The sequence below is a fragment of the Lagopus muta genome, chromosome 5, assembly GCF_023343835.1.
Source record: "Lagopus muta isolate bLagMut1 chromosome 5, bLagMut1 primary, whole genome shotgun sequence".
In the NCBI taxonomy this organism is placed as follows: domain Eukaryota; kingdom Metazoa; phylum Chordata; class Aves; order Galliformes; family Phasianidae; genus Lagopus; species Lagopus muta.
This window is the reverse complement of record NC_064437.1, coordinates 3,300,487-3,322,017: the sequence shown is the minus strand read 5'-3', so window position 1 is coordinate 3,322,017 and position 21,531 is coordinate 3,300,487. Positions and strand designations below refer to the sequence as shown.

The 21,531-nt window shown below is 40.0% G+C and overlaps 2 protein-coding genes across 9 annotated transcripts in view; one reads left to right on the top strand and one right to left on the bottom strand.

Moving 5' to 3' along the window:
• LOC125693901 (E3 ubiquitin-protein ligase RNF170-like) overlaps window positions 1–11,311 on the bottom strand; it is a 45,063-nt gene extending 33,752 nt beyond the window's left edge. The window contains exons 1-2 of one of the 5 annotated variants that reach the window (XR_007377294.1): window positions 4,036–4,304; window positions 1,251–1,359 (exon numbers count right to left, since the gene is read on the bottom strand). Coding sequence is in view for 3 of the 5 variants with exons in the window: in XM_048946370.1 (XP_048802327.1) it covers window positions 1,251–1,359; window positions 4,036–4,110 (184 nt within the window). In the remaining 2 variants the exon portion in view is untranslated. Of the gene's footprint in view, window positions 1–1,250; window positions 1,360–2,588; window positions 3,306–4,035; window positions 4,308–11,215 lie in introns of those variants that run through there. The other 4 variants (XR_007377295.1, XM_048946368.1, XM_048946370.1 and 1 more) reach the window with 4 other exon arrangements.
• The window catches only part of HOOK1 (hook microtubule tethering protein 1), a 39,675-nt gene that overhangs the window by 464 nt on the left and 17,680 nt on the right, over window positions 1–21,531 (top strand). Inside the window, exons 1-6 of one of the 4 annotated variants that reach the window (XM_048946336.1) lie at window positions 9,372–9,413; window positions 16,632–16,717; window positions 18,382–18,454; window positions 18,786–18,836; window positions 20,332–20,464; window positions 21,343–21,410. In XM_048946336.1, coding sequence (XP_048802293.1) covers window positions 16,695–16,717; window positions 18,382–18,454; window positions 18,786–18,836; window positions 20,332–20,464; window positions 21,343–21,410 — 348 coding nt within the window. In that variant the 5' untranslated portion in view covers window positions 9,372–9,413; window positions 16,632–16,694. Of the gene's footprint in view, window positions 1–9,371; window positions 9,414–11,272; window positions 11,458–12,288; window positions 12,519–16,631; window positions 16,718–18,381; window positions 18,455–18,785; window positions 18,837–20,331; window positions 20,465–21,342; window positions 21,411–21,531 lie in introns of those variants that run through there. The other 3 variants (XM_048946333.1, XM_048946335.1, XM_048946337.1) reach the window with 3 other exon arrangements.

Here is a 21,531-nt window from a genome sequence, read left to right as displayed (position 1 = left end):
GATGAGGGGCTGGTCTGAGAGAGCATTATTTCAATCTAGAGAAAAATGACACTTCCTCAAAACAAAATTAATTCTTATTGTACCAACAGGTGTAATACAGGGCCTTGTTTTCATTTCTGCTTATGTCTTTTTATAGCAGTCTTACATGATGAAGAAAGTGTCAGTGGCTCATAATTATAAATTAAACTTGCTGTAAGGTCTTTGAAAAGCATAGGAAGGAGCTTTATGTTTTTGCCCAGTGCATTTTGATATGTTTTGCTGCTGGAGAATCAGATATTACTGCCTCCAGCAGCCTGGGTGACCTTCTGCCAGTTTACTGATGTTATGCTGCACAGGAGCACTGAACTGCCTTCAGTGGCAGTTTCAACCTCATCAGATCATAAACTCCAGTTCTTTTCTGTCACCCCCTGCAGTGGTGATGACAGCATTTAGCAAGGAACTTGATAAGCAGCTGGGGCAGTAAGGTTGTAAACTTTGCCTGTAAACTCACTGGAGTATGTCAGAGGTCTGAGAGATACTAAGTTCATTTCCACATACTTGAATACAAACTGGGTTTCTAGGCCTTTTAGTTACTCCATGAGTTTGTGCTGTAATTTAACAGCACCTTACAAAATTATGTTGCTTTTTGTCTTGTGTCTTCCTGGGCATTTCAAAAGTGGCCCCTTGTATGTATGAAGGCAATAAACAGAAAAAGATTAAACTTGTTATTAGTGAGGGAATTTACTTCAGAAATCATAGAAACATATCCTGAGATGGAAGAGACCCACAAGGATCATTGAGTCCAACTTCTGGCACTTCGCAGTACCACCCAAAAATTAAATATGTCTAAGACTGTTGTTCAAAGGCTTCTTGAATGCCAGAAGGCTTGGGGCCATGGGCACTGCCCTAGGGAGCCTGTTCCAGTGCCTGACCACCCTCTGGTGAGGAACCTTTTGCTAACCCAGCTGACCCTCCACTGACACAGCTCTGTCAGATCCTGCTGCTGTCACCAGAGAGCAGATGATCAGTGCAGCCTCCTGCTCCCCTTGTGAGAAAAATGTATTTTGTGAGAAATGTATTGTGAGAAAAATGCTTTTCTCAGCCTCCTCTTCTCTGAGCTGAAAAACCTAGGGATTCAGCTGCTCCTCATACCTTCAGTTACTGGGAGAAATGCTTAGAATGGTTCCTGCACAGGATTTGATATTTCTGTGGGAAGTGTGCTGCGTTTAGTAGCCTTTATAAGCACTGCACTTTCAACTCCACAAACTTACCACAGAATAGATGTCCACAGTTGGTTTCTACTGGCAGAGTCACTGTTTGGAGACAGATGGGGCAGCTGAAGTCACTGTGATTACTAGGTTGCTGAACTTGGAGTGATTCCTGAAAGAGAAGTGGTGCAGTCTTCAGTAAAGTACTATTGCAATTGACAAGCTCAGTTTAACAAAAATCATTTACTATGAATTAGCAAAGAATCACAGAAGCTAAATAGATGTGTTGGCACAACTAATAGTTACCTCAGCAGATGGTGAAAATTGGGCTAAGAAATTATTTCTGTAATCCTAGAGAAAGGACTAGTGTTGGAGATAAGTCTAGTAGAGTGACAAATGACCTCTGGGCAAATATCTTCTGACACAATATTATCTAAACTCCACAAGCACTGACCAGTTCTGTATTTTGCTTTCCTATGCAGTACTAGTATAGATTAAGAAGTGAATTATTTCAACTGATATAAGCTGTAATAGTTTATGTCAGCTGAGGAACTGCTTGGAGTTCCCAACCTCTGTGTCTGTAAACATATTACATATGTATACACATCCATGTACTACATCAACTGATGAGGTAGCTATGCTATTTCTGTGAAGTACTAACACACTTTTCTTTGTGCACATTCCTTTGTCTCACAACAAAGCAAACGTGTTTCTGATTATCTTGAGTCAAGGGAAACCCAGCATTCCCAGACTGTAACTGATGGAAGTTGTGAGCAGCACTCTTGCCCTCTGCAGTCTCAACAAGTTGAAACTACTTGTTTATTTTGTATTAGAATGTGTTGTACAGCAATTAACATGCTATATGATTCCTAGGGGATGAATGATTATAACTTTTCCAATGATTCATCTTCTGCTGACTTAACATGGGCAAATCTGCAGAATGGAGTCTGTGCTATTCAGAAAATGGGAAAACTGAATGTTGCTACGTTGCTGTATGATACCAGTTCTGGCTGCTGAAGTAAGCTCCTCATCAGCCAAGTGTTGAGAAGCTCTATGCTGAAAACATGAAAGTTAGGGCTTTATGAATTACAGCAAGGAAACAGCCAGTGATCCTCTGATGGTGACACCCAATGAAGAATATCTGCATGTACAGATGCAGAAAAATCATTTGAATGTCACAAAGCAGCGACTTTGATTTTCTTGTAATCTTTCTTTTACTGAATGAAGCAATGTGGGAAATCTGTCCAGCTCTCATGACTGACAGGTGTTAGGTTCCACGAGAAGAAATAGGCATTTTTTTATATGGATAATGAAGCAGTGAGTGGGCTTATGATGGATGCTGGAGATTTCTGAATCCAATAGGTACTGGGCATCGCGTGCTGCTAAATACAAAGGTGGTACCTCTGACTGAAAGAGTGTTCTGGGGAAGCTTCATAAAACTGCCTGTTTCTTTATTCTTCTGTAAATATCCACTGCAGCACAGAGGGCTAAGTGGGCCTGGTGTGACCTGGTGGGGGCATCTTTACAGTCATCAAGCAATTTGAGTCGCCTTCAACGAAGATGTCAGTGCCTTATGCTTGTCCCAAGTAGACAGGCTAGGAAAAACAAGTTGAATCTTTCATTATTTGAATAGATTTTTGTGCAAATAATCAGTTTTCTGATGCATTTAGTTCAAATGCTTGAAGCTGCGTTTGAGATGGCTTTGTGCTGGTTAGAAGAGGACTGTCCAGATGGACCTGATAGAAGGCAGTCAATATCTGATACGGATATTTATGTGCCAGAATAAATTTCCCCCTTCCAAAATCTTGAGCCAGCCTTGGAACACTTGAATTGAAGACTGAATTAGAGATTGAAGCCATGATTATGGCAGCCAGCATTTTGAGTCTTGTGCCTGTTTGTTCTTGATGGCACTAAATAGTCATAACAAAATACAACATTTAGTGTGACTGGGCCCAAAATAAAAGACCTCTAGGGATCTTCTTCTTGTACACTAATTCAATATGTAATCTAGAAACAGCGGAATTAAAACTGTCACTTCTAACATTCCAAGCAGCTTTAAGTTCTGCTACAATCAGAGCTTCGTGTTTATATTCTTTTGTGAGCACCACAGGTGTTTTGGCTGTTGGGATGGAACTCTCCATGGGAGTTCCTGATCAGAGCTCAGGTTTTGAAGCCCTTCAAAACAGAAGTTCCCTGTGTGACAGTCAATTTTTCTGAGGGGAAGGAGAGGGCAGGGGAAGGAAGAGGTCTTCTCAAATTTGGATACAGCTTTTGGCTCAAAAGGAAAAGTGAGCATTTCGGGGAAATTCTGGTAGAGCAAAATCAAGCCTGTATTACAAACATGTCACTAGACTAAGTACAGTTTCATATTTGTATGTAAGAGAAAAACATGAAATTGCAGAGTAATCCTATCATTGATAATAAAGCCAGAAGCTCCTAGGTGTAGCAACTTTATTTCTGCAATACAGCTCAGCTCACTGCACTTTCAGTTGTCCCACAGCGATGCTTTTAAAGATCACTGATGAGTCAGCCTGTTTGAAAACAAGGAATTTAAGTGAAAAAAGCAATTAACAGAACTGCTTCCTGTGGTAGGTGAGCAGTTGCTCCTTGCCTTGGTTACAGGACAACTGAGATGATCAGTGATGATGCATTGGACAGTTCATTATTTAAATTAGATCACAAGTAAAATAAGAATAAGATGTTTTACAAAGGAGGATTTACCTGTACAAATTTTCCAAAAGTAATTTAATGATTAAAAGTATTAATAATACCTCAATTATTTATGAATAACCATTCTAATAAACATTTCCTGCCTTGGTTCAGAAGATGCACATAAAATTCAGCTTACCATTCCTCTTTGTGGAAATGTTTGAGAGGAGCTCAGTAAGTTGTGCCAGCTGTCAGTGTTATGGTGTGGAATCATTCATGCAGGCGTGCTGGGTGTCATTGTCAATTATTAACTTGCTTCCCCATGGCAAGAGTGTCTCAAATGTTCTAAATAAGGTTATGAAGGAAATGCGAGGGGTTTTTGTTCCCTTCAATAAAGCAAATCTGCTTTAACAAAAACCAAACCAACAGGAGTCTCCTGGGTAAAACAAACAAAAGCAACTCTAAATTTTCCTCCCAGGAGATATTGAACATGAACAAAAAGATACCGGAATGTAATAAAAATATTGCGTTACTATTTTTAAATATTAACTGGATCAAGGGCACGCTGCAAGGTAGTTTGATAACCTGAAAAAATAGCAGCCTATCAATTGTGTGGACAAACCATTAACTGTAGTACTATTGAGAAAGAGGCTTAAAACTTGCCAGATGCTTGTGGTACTTTGGTATTGCAGCAGTGCAGGATCAGGTTGAGTAACACAGTATCATCCAATGAAGCAAGCAAAATGTAGAAGTTAAGCAGATCTAACTTGTTAAAATATTTTTAATTTATCAGCATATATACTTCATAAGGTATTTATTCTTTGTCATGCACTGTAGTCCTTAAGAAAGGCTTGATTTCTACAAAGATGTTCTCCAATTTACTGAAGCAAAACTAATAAGGAAACCTGTCAAGGCCTTGGTTTTGTGCAGTGCTAACCACCCTGATCCTGACTCAAGAAGGCATTGAAGCACGTGCCTAATTTTCAGCCCTAGAGAAACACATAACCTCTTATGGAGAGGTTGAGTGGGAGTCAGTAATATTGGAATAGAAATACACTTAGTACAAAAATAATGCCCCTGGCATTCCTGCTGAAGCACTGATAAGCTAAACAAAACACTTTTCAAAGACTAATAACCGGATGGGATTTGTAGCATAAACAATGCTCCTTGTTAGTCACCAGTCCCTAGGGCATCTTCCTCACTGTGTTAGAGATAAATTGGCAACAAATGAAATACTGTATGTGATTTCCTGCCCTGGGTATGCATGCATGCTTGCATGACAGTGTGATAGCTGTCATTTATTATTTATCTAAGTATGTATACAAATCTACAGTGTGATTTAATTACTTGTTGAAGGTGCCAGACTAACAGATGCAGAAGCCAGAGCTGTTTCTTTTTCCAGAGAACTGACATGGGTAAGTAGTGGCATCCTTTCCAGGCTGTTCTACTACAGTGCTTCACCCCACTGGACTCCAAGTATCTGAATGGAGCTCATTTTCTCCAACATCTTCCCAGCTGCTCTTCTCTGCTCAGCATATTAAATCCATAAAGGCTGATAACAAGGATGTCAGTCCTTGTAAAGAGTCTGTTTTTTTTTTTTTCTAGACAGGAAGATTATTCACTGGAAAATTGATTTGAACACATCAAATTATTTTTGCTAGCTCACACAAGTATTTCATTACAACTTAGTAAAGAAAGGATTGGGATTGTTTTAATACCAAAACTCCCCTTGACAAAGTAATAGCAAAAAGACTATGGGCTTTTCATAAGGGTGAAATAAACCCAGATCGCCTTTTACTTGCCAAGAGCTGTATGCATTTGTGCAATGTCTCTTGCAGTTGCTTATTTCCTTATGGACAGGCTGCTCTTGGAAACTGGATGATAAAAGCTGCATCGTTTCAATAAGCAGGATTTTGTCTTCATTTTTGAATAGCACCCAACCTATTATTCCTTAGTTACCATTAGAGTTCAAGTGGTCAGGTTCCATCAAAGTCAACAGTTGGCTTCAGTTGGTCTGTTCATGCCAAGCTCTTGGATTGCTTGCATTATTAATTCACAGTTTTCCACATAAAGCTTCCTATTCTACTTCCCAACTAAAGTTGGGATTGAGACATAAAAAGATGTGAAATAGCAGAGTTTTGGAGCAGAGCCTATTGAATGACATTTGACACAAAGTAAGTAAGGGGTTCAAGGCTGAGATGGGATTCTGCGTTATGAATTCCCAGTGTGTCCCACCTGTGACCTAATTCCATTCTGGGGAGTAAGAGTGGTGAATGCTGGCTGCAGAATACAAAATATGAAGGCAGTGCTACAGTGTTCTGCTGAAAGGAAGAGCCAGGCTATCAGAGCTGCTTTTGACATGGCTCCTAAGCAAGAGGAAAGCATGTCAGACCTGCTGTCACTGAATTGCATCAGGAAAGCAAGGGAGAAATCTTCTAAAATGGAAACACAAGAGAATGACTTGCAAAATCAGTGTATTTTATCTTAAAAGAATGATCCGGGCACAAAGTGTAGCTTTGTTGGAAATGCCAATTAAAATAGTTGTGACTGCTCTGCTACTGCTTAAGAGTGAACAATCCGGTAAAAAGAGGCTCAATCCACTGCTGCAGGAGTTGGATTTCACTCTGCAATACGGAATCTTAAAATCTGAATAAAAATGTGCTCAAGACATTTGGACAAATTGAAGCTTATTTTACAAGGAAAAAAAACTTTGCTATAAATATGAAAGGAAATTTGAACTCATTTTTGACTCACGCCTGCTAACTTGCTGTGTTCAGAGTGCTGTGATGAGCAACAGAACAATCCATGTTATGCTTTACATATCTTGCCCTGTACAGCTGTGATTGGGCTTGGGACATTTGTGTCACTTGATAGCAAGTGATAGCTATGATATTTTCACAGGTGTGTTTTGTTTTGAACACAGTTCTCTTCTTCAGCTAGAGAGTACTATTTGAGTACTCTATTTTTAAAGCGTATTTTTTAGTGAATTACTTATAACAGTGGATAGATGTTAAGAATAGTTAAACAGAATGGAAGCAAACAGGTTATTAACATTTTATTCAGCTAATCTTGAATACTGATGTTAATGTTTCTTAATAGTAAGTAATATGGAACATAGTTTTGAAAATTCTGTCTTGTGAGAGATCAGATATTTTACCATAATTGGTTTGCGGGTGCAAAACTGTATGTCAGTACCCTGCCACAAAATGAGTCTAAAAAGATTGCTCCTTGTGACCTCGTCCACTGTACACACACATACGCACACAAAAGATAAGAGTACCAAAATAGAAGTGCAGATATGTGTGAAAAAGTAAACAAAATGCCCAAAATAGAAAAGAGCAGATAGGAGATTGATAAATGTTAGGAAAGCAACTGAGGAAGGTAGAGAGCATGGTGGGAAGGGAGGCTACAGTGAAAAAGTGAGGTCCCATTGGGAAGCAATAATGTTAGAGAGGTGTAACTTAATTCTGCTGAAGTTGCTGCTCCTGACAGCTCCTCATTCTGAGGTATTTTCCTGAGGAGATGCAGGTAGGCCATGCCTTAAAGATTATAACCATTTTTTTCTCCTTCTGTATGAAGCCAAAGATACAATGTTTTCCACCTCTGACTTTGTTCCCAGTGTAGTTTTTTTTTATGGAATTTTGGGAATTATCAGGACTTTTGCTTCTGTGGCATTATCTCCATGCCTTTTCAACCACTCCTTGCTTGGGGGTGATGGAACACTAAAGCACATGTTATCTGTCACTCGCTACGTTCATCTTTTCTATTTCTTTGAGGAGTGATCATGGAAGGTTGTCTCAGTATAGTGTTCCTTGCCTTCCTGACCCTGCAAAGTGAATTTCCTCTCATTTCTCCCACTGCAAGGGAGAAATGAGAAAAGAAATTCAAGGAAATTCAAAGGAAAGGGCCTCAAGTGGAGAAAGTATTTCCAGCAAATATGAAAGTATTTGAAAGGCACTTGTTCCATGTGGAAATATATCTACCTTTCAGAAAAGCTCAACTACAAGACTCCTTTGAAGAATATACACTCATAAGAAAAAAAAAATTAAATTTAAGAAATACTTAAAACATCCAGAATTCCTGATGTTTTTCATGATGAATGCATTAAAATGCTTTTCATCCCCTGTAACAGACAAAAATCTTTTGAAGTATTTTACAAAACACATACTTCAGTTACATAGAAAAAAAAAAATTAGATTCATAATAATTACATTGCTCCTATTTCTGAGGGCATAATTGACCTGGAAAGTATTGCAGAGCATTCTCAAAGAAAAATCAATATAATGTTCTTCAAACACCTGAGATGCATCAACATAGTAGCACAGTAGTCAGTCATGCTGGTATCACCAGCAAAACAGGCATAAGGTCTATATTGTGTATTTTCCCCTCATAAGGGAGTCATACATAACAGAACCTCCTGACCTCACCAGAAGTCATACAAGTGCATAGACCTGTAGCTTCAATGGTTGGCTACCCTGGTCAGCATTTCAGTCATCAGTACTGCCTCTTTTTACAGTTTCTTTGATTTGGTTTTGTTTTTCCCTTCTTTTAATCTCCTCTGGATATTTGTTTGCTTGTTTGTTTTTTCCTGCTAGAAATAAGGAGGTAAGTCAGACAGTGGTGTAAGGTTGTCTCTGTGTCTCCCTTTCCCTCAGAGCTGCTATTCTTGTAAAATGCAATTAATGGTGAGATTGGAAAGCAATAATGAAATTAGCTGTTTCCCCATTCCCTAAACCAGTGCCCCAGAGGAGTAAGCAATAGATTGGTATGGCTATTCCAGCTGACATAGGTCTGTCTGGTAACTTTGTAACAAAGTGTCAGGCCATGGGGGTGCAGCATTGATCACAAGACACAGCATTGGGTGCCAGTGACCTGTGGTTCTGTTTATTGAGCAATCAGGACCCATACCTGTGCAAGACCAGTGAGGTATTGAAGATTTTCAGTCAGTTCAATGACTTTACATTAGAATAATGTGCATTTTCTTCATATTCTGTGATTTTAGGTGTTCAGTTATGCTGAACATATATTTATGTTTATTACACTAGCTTCTAAACTGGCCACATCTTGAGGATAAATGGAGATAAAGTGCTTTATTTTTTTAATGAAAATACTAAAAGCTTCCATTATAAAGAGAGCTTGATTGATTAGGCAGCAGGATATGTATAGTGTAAAAACTACGACAGGACATGAAGGGACTCATGGCCCAAGAAATACAGTATTATATACTTTGTATCCGTAATTACTAAGTGCATGAAGTTTGGTTACAGGTTAGTTAATATTTTTTGCATCTGAAGCATTCAAATATGCCTTCGCTCCACAGCGTATCAAGAAGCTTCTTTGATGTTTGAAGCTTTTGAAAGATGGTAGGTGTAGTGGAAATACATGGCCTGAACCAGTGATAGAGCATCTGGTGGGAAGGCAGGGCCAACACAGGGGAGCTCAGGTGCATGCTATGCATCTGAGTGAGTGGAAGGGGTGGAGTCAAGAGCCACCCCTTTCCAGACCTCATTTAAGGGTTGGCAGTGGAGGTGAGGGCACCTTTCCTGGGGATCCCTGCCCACTTGAGGCTTTCTGTAGGTAAGAAGCTCTTTGCATTTCTGCATCCTTGGCTGCTGCATTTGGGTTTATTCTCATTTGCTGTAGCTAAGGACTTTGTCACCCTGCTATTATGCTATTGTAGCATTACAGTAGGGAAGTGCATACTTCCATAAATTGTGTCTGTCAAGCTACTAAATATGATAGAAAAGCTGAGATTTGTTTTTCATTTCATTCTAATGGCTAGGAATGTGCATGTTACGTAACTAGCCACCAAGTGTCACTGCAAGTGTCACTGTTTGGTATTTTTCATTCCATTGTCTTTGTTTCCAAGTGCTTAAAAAAATCTGTAAAAGCTGCACTCGTTTAAGTGAGGGTTTTTGAGCAAGAACAAGAATATCTGTTAAACCACAAAAGGTATGCTTATTTGCCATGCGAATCACCAAGACATACTGTCCAAACTAAGCATTCAAATTATTGGTGATATTGTAAATGCTATTGAAAATCAAAGGTTTTATTTTTATGCCTACCAATTTAAATTACTGCAGGAAATGCCATTCTTTACTGTTACGAAAAGTAGCCCTTTCTAAAAGACTGTCAGATACTTCTCAAGAAAGCAAAGGAAGCATCAAAAAGATTGAACATGGTTTAAATAAGTTCCTATTACAAGAAGTAATTTATCTTGACTCTAAAATGTAGGTAATAGCAGACATAAAATGTCACGAGACTGAACTACAATACTGGTGTGAGGTGCCAAACTAGATTGGAATGTTATTACAGGTCGTAATCTCTCATCTTGATTGGCACAAAACCAGAATTTTCAAGTGTGCTGAAGGTTGCAAATAAACTTCCAGCTAGGATTAAAAAATAAAACCTAACCACCTCAACTCTGCATAACTTAAACAGCTCCCCCTTCTTACTACTACATTTACTCCATCATCCAACTTCGAGCATGCCTTGCCCATGCTGTGGAGTTCCTGACATGCCTTGGTACAGCTGCAACTGGGAAGATACAAAGTTACACAAATTTGTATTGCAGTTCTCTGTACAATTCCTTATGGCTTCAGTGTAACATTCCTTGGAAACACTGTTATTTCAGTGAGCACTCCATCATAGAGTCAGACATCTGAGGAGGGCACAATAGCCACACAGCACGGGTGTGCAAATCTCTTCTGATACAATCCCAGGTTACCGAACCTGTGCATTTTGCCTTTTCTTTGCAATTAGCATCTGTCCTACGGATCTCAACCAACATTACTGTACTATATACAGTCTGTATTACCTTTCCAGTATAGCCATTCCATATGAATAATTTTTTGATACTTCTGAACAAGAAACAACTGTGAATAGGGCTACTAGACCTTGGTAGAATCAGATGCTTCCTTTCTGTCTGTACTATACAGCCCTCTAGAGGAAAAGTATTTTCTGCAGTCTTTTCTGTATTTATGGGAGATGACCCCACTGAAAGTAGAGCGTGTTGTCAGGGCTGTGAGTGCAGTAACAGGCCTTAGTGGCCTCACCCGGTTCCTTTCTCCATACCCTCTGCCCGTGGGACCAGGAGTTCTATTTACACTCAGCCCTGGGCCTTCAGCTCAGTTACAGCTATGCGTAGCTACGGACTTCACCGACCTGGACTGCGACCTGTGGAATGAATTCCCAGACTGACCTCAAAACTATTTCATCACTGTGCTGATCATGGGACTGTCCCTGACCTTGAGCAGTGGGTTGCCTTCCTGGCTTCTATACTTATCTCATCATGACAAGGCACAGTGTACTTGCCTCATCTCTGTGGACTTGCCTTACCACCTGCACTCACGGCTGATGAACCTGCTTGGTTTACCTGCCTTGTTTAAGTACTGTGGCATGGGGCTGGCTTGCTCTTGTCTTTGTCTTCCCTGGAAAGTAGCTGGTGGCTTCTGGCATTCATTGGCACGTGTAGTGTAAATCCAGGAAAGAGGAGCTGCCTGCAGAAACTGTATGAAGAAACCGTGTGAGATACTGAATGTGTAGGAGTGTATGTGAAATGAGCAGGAGGGTGTGGAGAATGATACACGTGTGGGAATTGAGTGGGGTACTGCATAAAGCGGTGAGTATTAATGTGGTGCAGTATTGCTGCAAAGGGAGTGACATAAAATACCAGGAGGAGGAAGTAGTAGCTAAATGATGAAGGCTGATGGGCAAGTTAAAAAATAAAAACAGGAATAATGCACTAAAACAAATAATGAAGAAAACAGATGCTCTCAGCAGTACAAACTGTAGTGCAGAAGTCTGTGAGTCTTCACTGCTTAAAAAGCAAAGCTAACATGAAAACAAACAAAACAGGCTGTTTTAAATGAGCCATTTGTGTTGCTGGGTGGCTTTAAGAGTGGGATGCCACCCACTATGATTTTAACCTGCTGAAAAAGAATCAGTAACAGAGGAGTAAAGTGCGTACATTAAAAAACAGCCGAAAATATATCTGATATCTTAGGGGATATTCATTGAAGCGTCGTGAAGGAATTCTGAGAGATTTATTCACGGATTTTTCAGAAGGGAGTTTTAAAACGGATTTTGCATTCTAAGCGATTTCTGCCCTGAAAGCAGCAGTGAGGCTGGCGCAGACGGGCCGACCTACCTACGGCTTGGCTACGCGCTGCCCTGAGCCGCGCCAGCAGCTCCCTGTGGTACCGGGCAGCTTCGGCGGCGGCCGCCATGTTGTGACGGAGCTGCGCTTCCCGCGCAGGTGTGTCACCTGCCACCGAGCGGCCATGCATCCACTCCCCGCCCACACACCCGCCGCAATCGACCGCTGAGGTAAACAGCCGCCAAGCGGAGTAGCCCCGCCCACGCGAATATTCCCCCGTGATTGGTGTGAGCAGCGGCAGCCCTGCCCGCTGGTTGGTGGGGCCCTCTGCCACTCCCGACGTTTGAAGGCGGGAGCGGGCGCTGACGTGTACGTGCGGAGTGTGCCGTCCCTCTCTCCGCGCGGAGGTGGGCGCGTGGCGGGAGCCGTCACGTCAGCCGCGCGTGGTTCCCGCCGTCAGCGCGACCCGCGCATCGGATGCTTGCGCAGCCGCCCTGAGCGGAGGCGGCGGGCGCCGAGAAGAGGCTGACGCCATGGAGGCGAAGGCGGCGGACCCGCTGCTCTGTGACAGCCTCATCCTGTGGGTGAGTGGCGCTGGAGGGCCCGTTCCGTCAAGGCCGCGCGAGCACCTGTTGGGCTCCCGGTGTTGCCGCGGTGACGGAGGGCGGGCCGGGGGTTGAGGAGCCGTGTGGGAGCGGGGGAGGGCGGGCTGTGAGATCCGGGCCTGCGTCACGAAACGGTGCTTAAAGACGGGAAAACGTTCTGTCAGAAATAGCCCTGCGGAGGCGGTGTGGTGAATGTCACCTGTAGTGAATGTCCTGTGGGCCCGAGCAGCGGTTCTCCAGTGTGGAAACCGCTCTGTAATTAACATCATCAGGAGCAGAAACCACACAGCTTCGTTCAGTTTGTTCTTTCCAAGTTCCTAATGTTATATGTGCCTAATTGTTTAGTATGGCCGCGTTATCCAGTAGGGTCTGAAAGGGAATGCTGAGGCAACGTGGAGAAGCCATCTGAGAAGGCTCTGCAGGTCTCTGTTGTAATAAAAGTTTGCATTTGTTTATTCAGCAGTTTATGACTGTGTTCTGCTGCTGTATCTCCCTGGCCTTTTTTCCCCACAATTTGGGCACATTTTATAGTAGGAAACATTCATTGCTTAAAAAATGCTACCTGTTAGTTCTGTAACGTGGGTGTCATTGAGTTGAATGTTTTGATGACATTACAGAAAAATGTAATATAGTTGCATTAAACTACACAGGGGATGTGCATAAATTCCTAAGAAATATTAAGTAATGTGTGTTAAGATTGTGTTAAAATGTGTTAAGAGCTCGCCAGTCCACCGCAGAAACAATTCCCTAAGTGAAGAAAATAAACTGGTTCCTGCATGTGAAGTCAACTCTGGGTAGGAGTGGATGCCCCATCCCTGGAGGCATCCAAGGTCAGGCTGGATGTGGTTCTGGGCAGCCTGGTCTGGTGGTTGGAGACCCTGCACAAAGCAGGGAGTTGTAACGAGATGATCGAGATGACCATTGTGGTCCTTTTCAACCCAGGCTGTTCTGTCATTCTATGAATGGCATGTAGGAGCTCTATCAGTAGAGCTGGGGATGTTCTGGTACTGTGCCTCTCAGTTTTCTGCTGTTTTCGTCTCCAAACTGGAGCAGTGTTAAGATAAACCTCTCTACATATGGGTCACTTCTGCATAGCAGATCCTCTGTAGGGGAATGGCCAGAGAACTGTAATGCCTTGAAAGTATTTGTGAGGCATTTGTGCACACTGGCCTTTAAATGTGTGTGTGTGTGTGTGTGTGTGTATGTTGCAGTTTTACAGCGTATGTGTGTTTTGGTGTGTGTCATCTGTAATTTAATAAAAGGGGGAGGAAAGTGAATAAGGATTGCACGTGGGGATTGGAAGTACAGTGTGCCTTAGAATCAGTTTTCCCCCCATAGTTCATTTTGCATTAGCACTCCTGATCTAAAAGCAGAGCTGAATTATGTGAAATCAGGTGCGGGTGACAAGTGTGACACATGTAAATTGAATCTTTTTGTGTCCAAAGCTGAATAAAAGTCATGTCATGGTAAAGGCTTGGTCTTGTTTGTACAGAAGTCACTGACACAACTTCTTTCAGTCACTGGTATGAAAACCTACTGAACTGGTTTGTTTACAGGAAAACCTTGTTTCTGCTTGGTTATGATCTCCTTCTTAAAGTATCTATTAGATATCTGATATGAGAGTGCACAATCCAAAGCTTTACATGTGCAAATCAGAAGATGCACAAGGAAAACTGTGTTAAAACTGTCTCTAAAAGGGAGGAGTTTGAAAGTCTGATGGAACTAAGTCGTCCTTCCCAGTTCTCTTATGGCAGCATGGAGACAGAAGGCTTTTTTTTTACAACAGATGTGCTTTTATTTCGGTGCTTTATGGCACTGGCAGTATTTGTAATGTTAATGTCCCTGTGACTTAGTCCTGTGTATAGTCATAGTGTATGCCTATGAGAAAGATATCTGCTCCTGATGTAGAAATAAATGGGGTGGTTGTTTAAGCCAGACTCCTGAAATGGTCTTTAGCTTGAGTAGCAGCATGTCCTTGAGGCTATATTTAGAAAAACTAATCAACTTTGAAAAAATTAGTACTGGTGCAAACTAAAAATCTACAGTTGCTTCTACCAACCTCCTCCCTGTGCTCCCAAATCATGTTGGTTTTGTAAATACAGAAAAAACACTCGAGGAAATGACTGCATTGGCATGGGGTTTGGAGAATCCTTAATTAATACCCCTACTATCATATTGTTTATAAAACTTTAAAATGTGCAGATAGACTAAGACTCTTGTTCTTGCTTTTTGCTTAATCCTAATGAGCTGTTTTATTCCTCTAGATAGCAGCATACATAAAGCAGCTGCACACCACAAGGTTTTCTAAAGCTATTTGCTCAGCTTTTGCAGAATTTGGTGGCCTTGGTCATAGAACTAAAATGACAGAACCTGTTACCCTACTTAGCAATTTATTTGGTTTACAAGGCTGTGTATCCAAGGCAGCACTGAAGTATTGTGCCATAAACCCCTGAATTCTGGCGTGCTGAATCTTGACATGTGAGCTTATGTCTGCTCCTGTGTTGACACAAAAGCTGCTATGCTATTAGAAAGCAGTGCTGTCAATCACTGCTGCTTCAGTTTGTGTTCTGCTTAATCTTTTATGTAACCTGCAAGGGATTTTACTGACTTCTTGCTCGCTTTAATACAAGATTTTAAGAAGACTTTTCAAATTGAAAAATAAATGAATAAAAAATTGTTTGTTTCTCCCTCCTCTGGGGTTACATGAACAGTTTTAGAAACTTTTTGCCTGATGTGGTGTGACTTGAGGAACTGGGTACATCTGTTTTAAGGCTTTATAGCTTGAAACTGTTAGTATTGGATGCAGAGCTTAATAGATAGCCCGACAAAAGAGCATCCTGTGGATGTGTGATGCTGGTATTATAGATGCTTCCTCAGACTGATGGGATAGTTGGTTATATGCTGTGTGTATAGCAGTCTGATAGGCAAATGCTCATTGCAGAGCTCTGTAACAATGCAGAAGTGTTGAAATTGTTCGTTCTTTGAGTTTGGCTGTTAAATTTGAATGGTCAGGATGGGAGCTGAATCCCTTTTGTGTAGTCCTTGCACAAAGGGACTCCATTTATACTTGTGCCTAGAAGCAGTAGCTAGAACACAAGGATTAGATTCATACAGAATAGATGGGTAAACTTCCTATAAAGAACTTTCATCTGTGATCTGGTTTTCTAATAGGGGTGAAGAGTGAAAACTGGGGCTTTGTTGCTTAATCTTTAGGTAGAAATATGTAGAAGAGGTGACTTGCTTAAACATGGTTGGATGCACTAGGTAGTGTGATGCTTGGAAATTGCCAGGAAATATAAAGCTATTTTAGCTGTAAATATCAGGAACGGTATACGAATGAAATTCAAGTACCAGGAGAAGATGTATAGTAGATTTTACAGTAGAAATTTATTTTGTGTAACAGTATTTTGAAATTGTATGTTTTAATAAGAACATCTGTGGACTGATGTTTGAATTCCTGTGTTGAAGGAAATAAATACATTGCCAGCTTGCACTGCTTCAAATGCTTCAGTCTTTCTCAGTCATCTTCATATCCCCCAAGTGTGCCGTAGCTCTCACATAACTGCATTTTCCAATGTTTTTGCATAATTTTCTCCCTTTTGTTCTTAATCACCAAAAAATGTCAGGACATATTTGTGCTGTGACTTCTGTTATGAAGTGCATCAATAAAACGCTGGATTATTTTTATCTTATTCAGCATTCACTTTCTGTTTGATGCCAATTTTTCTTGAGGCAATATGTATCCACAGTTAAGTGTTCCAACATAATCTGAGGGGTGGGTGAATGGGACCTTTAGTTCCCAAATTAGTGATTTATAATCTGAGGTATAATAAAAACGCTAGTGTGAAAAAACAAAGCATGGTAAAGCAAACTGTTAAGGTACAAGTTGTAATCAACAGCTACAAATACTGAGGGAATTAGGTTAAAATCTACATCATTCAAAAGAGATTTCAGACTCCCACAAAAGAAGGGGACAGCCTGAAAAGTATATAGATGGACCTCGTTCCTAAAGAGGAAAAGGAAATTGGTAACTTATGTTGTGTCCTTCTGTCCACTGACTAAGAAAACTGACTAAGTTTTTCACTCTCCTAGTTGCAGACGTTCAACACTGCCGCACCTTGCAGGAATGTTCAGGATTTGACCAATGGTGTTGCCATGGCTCAGGTGCTTCATCAAATGTAAGTTGATACATAAGTTCAAAGAACAGGTATTTAATTTCTTGAGGCTTGTGTATGTAAGTCACTTTCCCACCCAGAAGTTTATTCTACAGTGATAAATTCAGAGCAGGTGGCTTGTAGCAGAAAATGAAGTGTTTCTTTAAATCATCCCCTGAACAAAAATATAGTGGTAAAATAAAGTGATAGAAAGGAGAAGGGGATGAGGAGATATTCTAATACTGTATTATTAAATTTATACTTAGGAGTAACAAGGCAAAAAATACGATCTTTTTCAATTTTCTTATCAGCAGTGTTTCTGTGGATACCCATAGTTTAGGGTTACATTCCTCTATAGAATAAGGAACTAAAAGTTCAAAAGGCACTGGTCCATTACTACTTAAAGTAGTGGGAGTGGGCTGATCACCAGCAAAATCATTGCAGTTGTACTGGCATGATGACAGAGTTCAACTGAGTGACCCGTTAATTTTCGAACTTGAAGTCTCCTCAAAGAGGATTCTGACATGAGGCATTTATTGAAACTAGTTATCACTGCAGTTTTGGTTTTGGTGGTGATTCCAATAATAAATTATCATTTCTTATGCAAACTGTATTTTTGATTATTAAGAAATTACTTGTCAACCTAAAAAAGGTTTATTTTTACAGATCTTGAGGAGTGTTGTGTAAACACTCACCCTTTTCCTGAGGTGTACAACAATTGGTGTGGGGTTGCCTAGTGAAGATTTGCTGAGGGTCACTTCCCCGCATCTCTGTGCTGTGTGTGTTAACAAGCTCTGCTTGTCGCTGTTACTTAGCTAGATGTCCCTGCAGGATGCCACTATTGCTAAACCAGTGTGTCAGTCAGACAGCCGTGTCAGGATCAGAGAATAAGAAATAATCAGCACTCCTACAGGCAAAGATCTGTAGCAGCAATGTAGCATAATGGCCAGAACACTGGCTTACTGTGTGTTTTGTGATGCTAGGGTTGTTGAGGACAATTTTATTTAAAAGCAAGTTAGTGAATAGTGGGGGTAATATCTGTCTCTTATTAGGTGCTTTGATATCAGTGGATAAACAATGCTGTGTAAAGTTGAGATGTAGTTAGATATGATGTGATTGTAACTTTTTGCAGCTTAAGGTGTATAAACTCCTCTGCCAACAACTCATTTATGCTGGTGAAAGTGAATATAGTTCTGTCTAGGGTAAACAGATAGAAATGAAACTATCAAAAACAACTACTATCAAATGAAAGTAGATAAAATGTCTTTTTTTTTCCTCGATAAGTGCCTTTGAATAATTGCAGTGAATGCTGTGAAAAGTCCAAATGTACAAAAGTAGGTAGCAAATTTAATGACAGCTCTTTCCAAATGATGACATTTCTGTACAGCACTGTGACAGCTTTGGTAGGTATAGTAACTGAGCGTGACAAAGGCCTTTACCTACTTGTGTTTCCAGGTCTAGATGGCTCAAACCTGTACAGAAATTCTTTCTGGCCAGGAAGATGCTGTCTTAATTCAGCCAGGAGGATGGATATTTTCTGTGACATGAATATGACATGCAATCTCCTGGAGTTCTTGCTTCATTAAAGACCCTAGTTAAACATCATGATGATTTAATGCTGAGAATCTGATGTCTTATTTATTTGCACGCGTGCTTATTAATGCTTCAATCGTTTAATTTCGTTTCAGAGATGTTGCTTGGTTTGATGCATCTTGGTTAAATCGCATTAAAGAAGATGTTGGTGACAACTGGAGGATAAAGGTATTAAAAACTCTGAGTAACAGAAGTTTTATGAGTGTGGATCTGGTGTCCCTCCTGAGCCTGCCTGGCCGTCCAAAACCTACAGATCAGAATTAGGCTCAGACTTGTTGAGGTTACGTTGAACGTGCTTGAACTGTTTATTAATAGTTTAAGTGACTTCTGGAATTGGCACGTGGAGATTTTCTGTTGTGATATTTCTCTTCCTCTGTCATTGTGGTCCTCTTCCAGAGCTGCTTTATAAACATTTGATTGTAAAAATTATTGATTTCACTGTACTTAAATAATAGATTAATAAAAACCTGTAACCTTATCTTTCATGTACAACAATTAGTCCAGTAATCTGAAGAAAATACTGCAAGGGATTATGGACTACTATCATGAGGTATGGAATTCTGATTGTTCTAATCAATAAATATGTTTTTCTCTTTCACTTAGGGCCCTTTTTTTTTCCTCTTTCACCTTGGCTAAGTAGTGTGTATGCGGGGCTTTTTGGGTAGGATGTATGTAGTAATTATCTGGTTAAATGAGAGATCTGAATGGACAAAAATTAGTGTAATCGTATAAAATTGGATATGTTTATGTGTATCACACACATACATACTTAAGCATGTATAATTTAGATAAGACTTAGAGAATAATCTGGAGACTATTTTTCTGTTGCTGCCTGGACAAATGTCAGAAGTACTGAACTACAGAATCCTGCAGGCTTTTGGATGTGTCTTCATTTTGCTCCTTCCAAGTAAAGCTTTAATCCTTTTCTATTCAACAGGAACACATTTAACAGCCTTAGCCTATTCTCATATTCATCTAGAAGCTGGGAGATAAATTATAAATTCTGGGGATAAAGATAATGGTGTTCTCTCTTAAGCAGATCAAGTACAGTAGCTGTGAATGGGTGCTGTGTCATGACTTTAAAAAAAACCAACAAAAACAAAGAGTAATAGAAAGCATTGTAATTTTTATGGACAGTGATTACAGTGATTAATTACAGTGAAAAACTTACCTGATCATCTTACTGCTTCTTGGTTTCACCTCTTGTGATATCAAGTGCCAAGCCATTCTATATTGCCAGCATTGAGATTCTCTGGCAAGCCCAGGAGTGGAGTTTGTTTAGGTTGATGAAAACCTAAGGGAGGAAATAAATTTAGAATATATATATATTCTATATATAAATAAATATAAATATATATATATATATTTTGTCTTTTTGGTAGAAGAAAATTATTATCTCATATCTGAGGGCTGTCATAAGACCTTTAACTTACTGCTGCTTTATTTTCTTCTGCAAATGGTCATTTAAAAAAAATAATAACAAAGATGACACACCCCAGTTAATAGACTTTCAAAATTTATGTTCTTGCTGGGACAATTCTAATGAACTCTTATTGAAGTGCATAACTACATGGCAATAATTGCTGGCTGATATATATCTTAATGCCATCTACTTTTGATTAGATTGGAGGCAAACATCAGGTACAGAGGTTCATAAAAGACACTGGCTAGCACTGTATTGAGTGCCACCTACACAAGTGCACACTCGAGGAGAGGGAGTTTAGAACTGCTTTTTCTTGCCCCATAAAAGGATAGTTTGTGTTACGTCTGTATCATGTATGAAGTCCTGTAACAAATACGTTAACAACATTTGTTTTATCGAGGCCATTTCAGATTTCCTAGGCTAATAATGAATATGTACTCTCTGATAAACCAGTATTTTTAGTTTGTATCTCCACATTTAATGGTTACAAGCTTTTCCTTCCGTAAGTTTTTTCGTAACAAATTTATTAATGGCCCCTTCATTGTCGAAATTTCTTGAATGACTCATGATTTCATGGTAAGCAAAACCAAAAGTCTGATGTCTCTTTTTGATTATGTTTCAGTTTTTGGATCAGCAGATTTCAGAAGAACTTATTCCAGACTTAAATAAGATTTCTGAGAAATCAGATCCTACTGAACTGGGGAGGCTTATGCAGCTTATTTTAGGCTGTGCAGTCAACTGTGAAAAGAAACAAGGTATGCACTGCCTTAATCTGATGAACAAACAGACTGACTCAGGACATGGTGATTTTTAAGGTGGAAGGCACGTAGAATCTTTCTTATGTATCAAGATGTCTCTGTTGCCTAATCAGATGCCTAACCTGAAACTGGTATTTACTTAAAAGCAGAACACCTATGGAAATCTGTGTATAAAACTCAAACTTCAAGATTCAAACTGTTCAGGATTGGGTAAGAATAGTCTAAAGTATGCGTGGGGGAATTATTCCTACATTGTAAAATACAAATAAAGACTTCAAACATATTATTCAACTGCTACCACTCAAGCAAGTTAAATGAAAAGCTACCTTTTGTTTATCTGCAGAGGCTGAAGTTTTATTTGTCTCTCACAAGAGCTGGAGGCTAAAAAAACCTTGCCATGCTTTCATTCACAGAATAGGTTTGATTCCTGGGTAGTCTGGAATGATTGCATCAAAGAGCACATAGGAAGTAAGCTGTCAGGTTGCATTGGCAATGAAGATACTAGCAGTAAATGTCTTTTGTTACACTTGATTAATTCACTTGCAAGGGTTTTGACTTTTTGCAAAAACGTATTCATGTGCATCTGTATAGGTGAGTATTAGAAAAAGTGCTGTGGAAGTATGTGTGTCTTGATCTCCTTTCTCTGTTGTATACAGGATAAAATTTGTTCACTTAGGAATTTATAATTCCTTACTGTTTAATTGGATTATGGTGATGTTGGTTAGTGCTAATGCTCTGTGTGAGAAGAGCACTACCTGTTTAGGAGCAGCTCTTTAGAGAACAGTTTCTCCTGGGTCTTTCTAAAAAGTTGTCAAGTTGTTCGAAGCATCAAGATGAACATTGTTATTAATCACTACAAATCTTACTTTCCACAGAACACATACAAAATATCATGACCCTTGAAGAGTCTGTTCAACATGTTGTCATGACAGCCATTCAAGAAGTAAGTAACTCCCAGCCTAGTGCACTCAGCTGAGAAATTTGTGTAACTATTTGGAGATGATAGCCACCAACCAAATAGTCTTGGTTTTAGTCCCATGTCCAAATGCACAACCTGTGGAGGT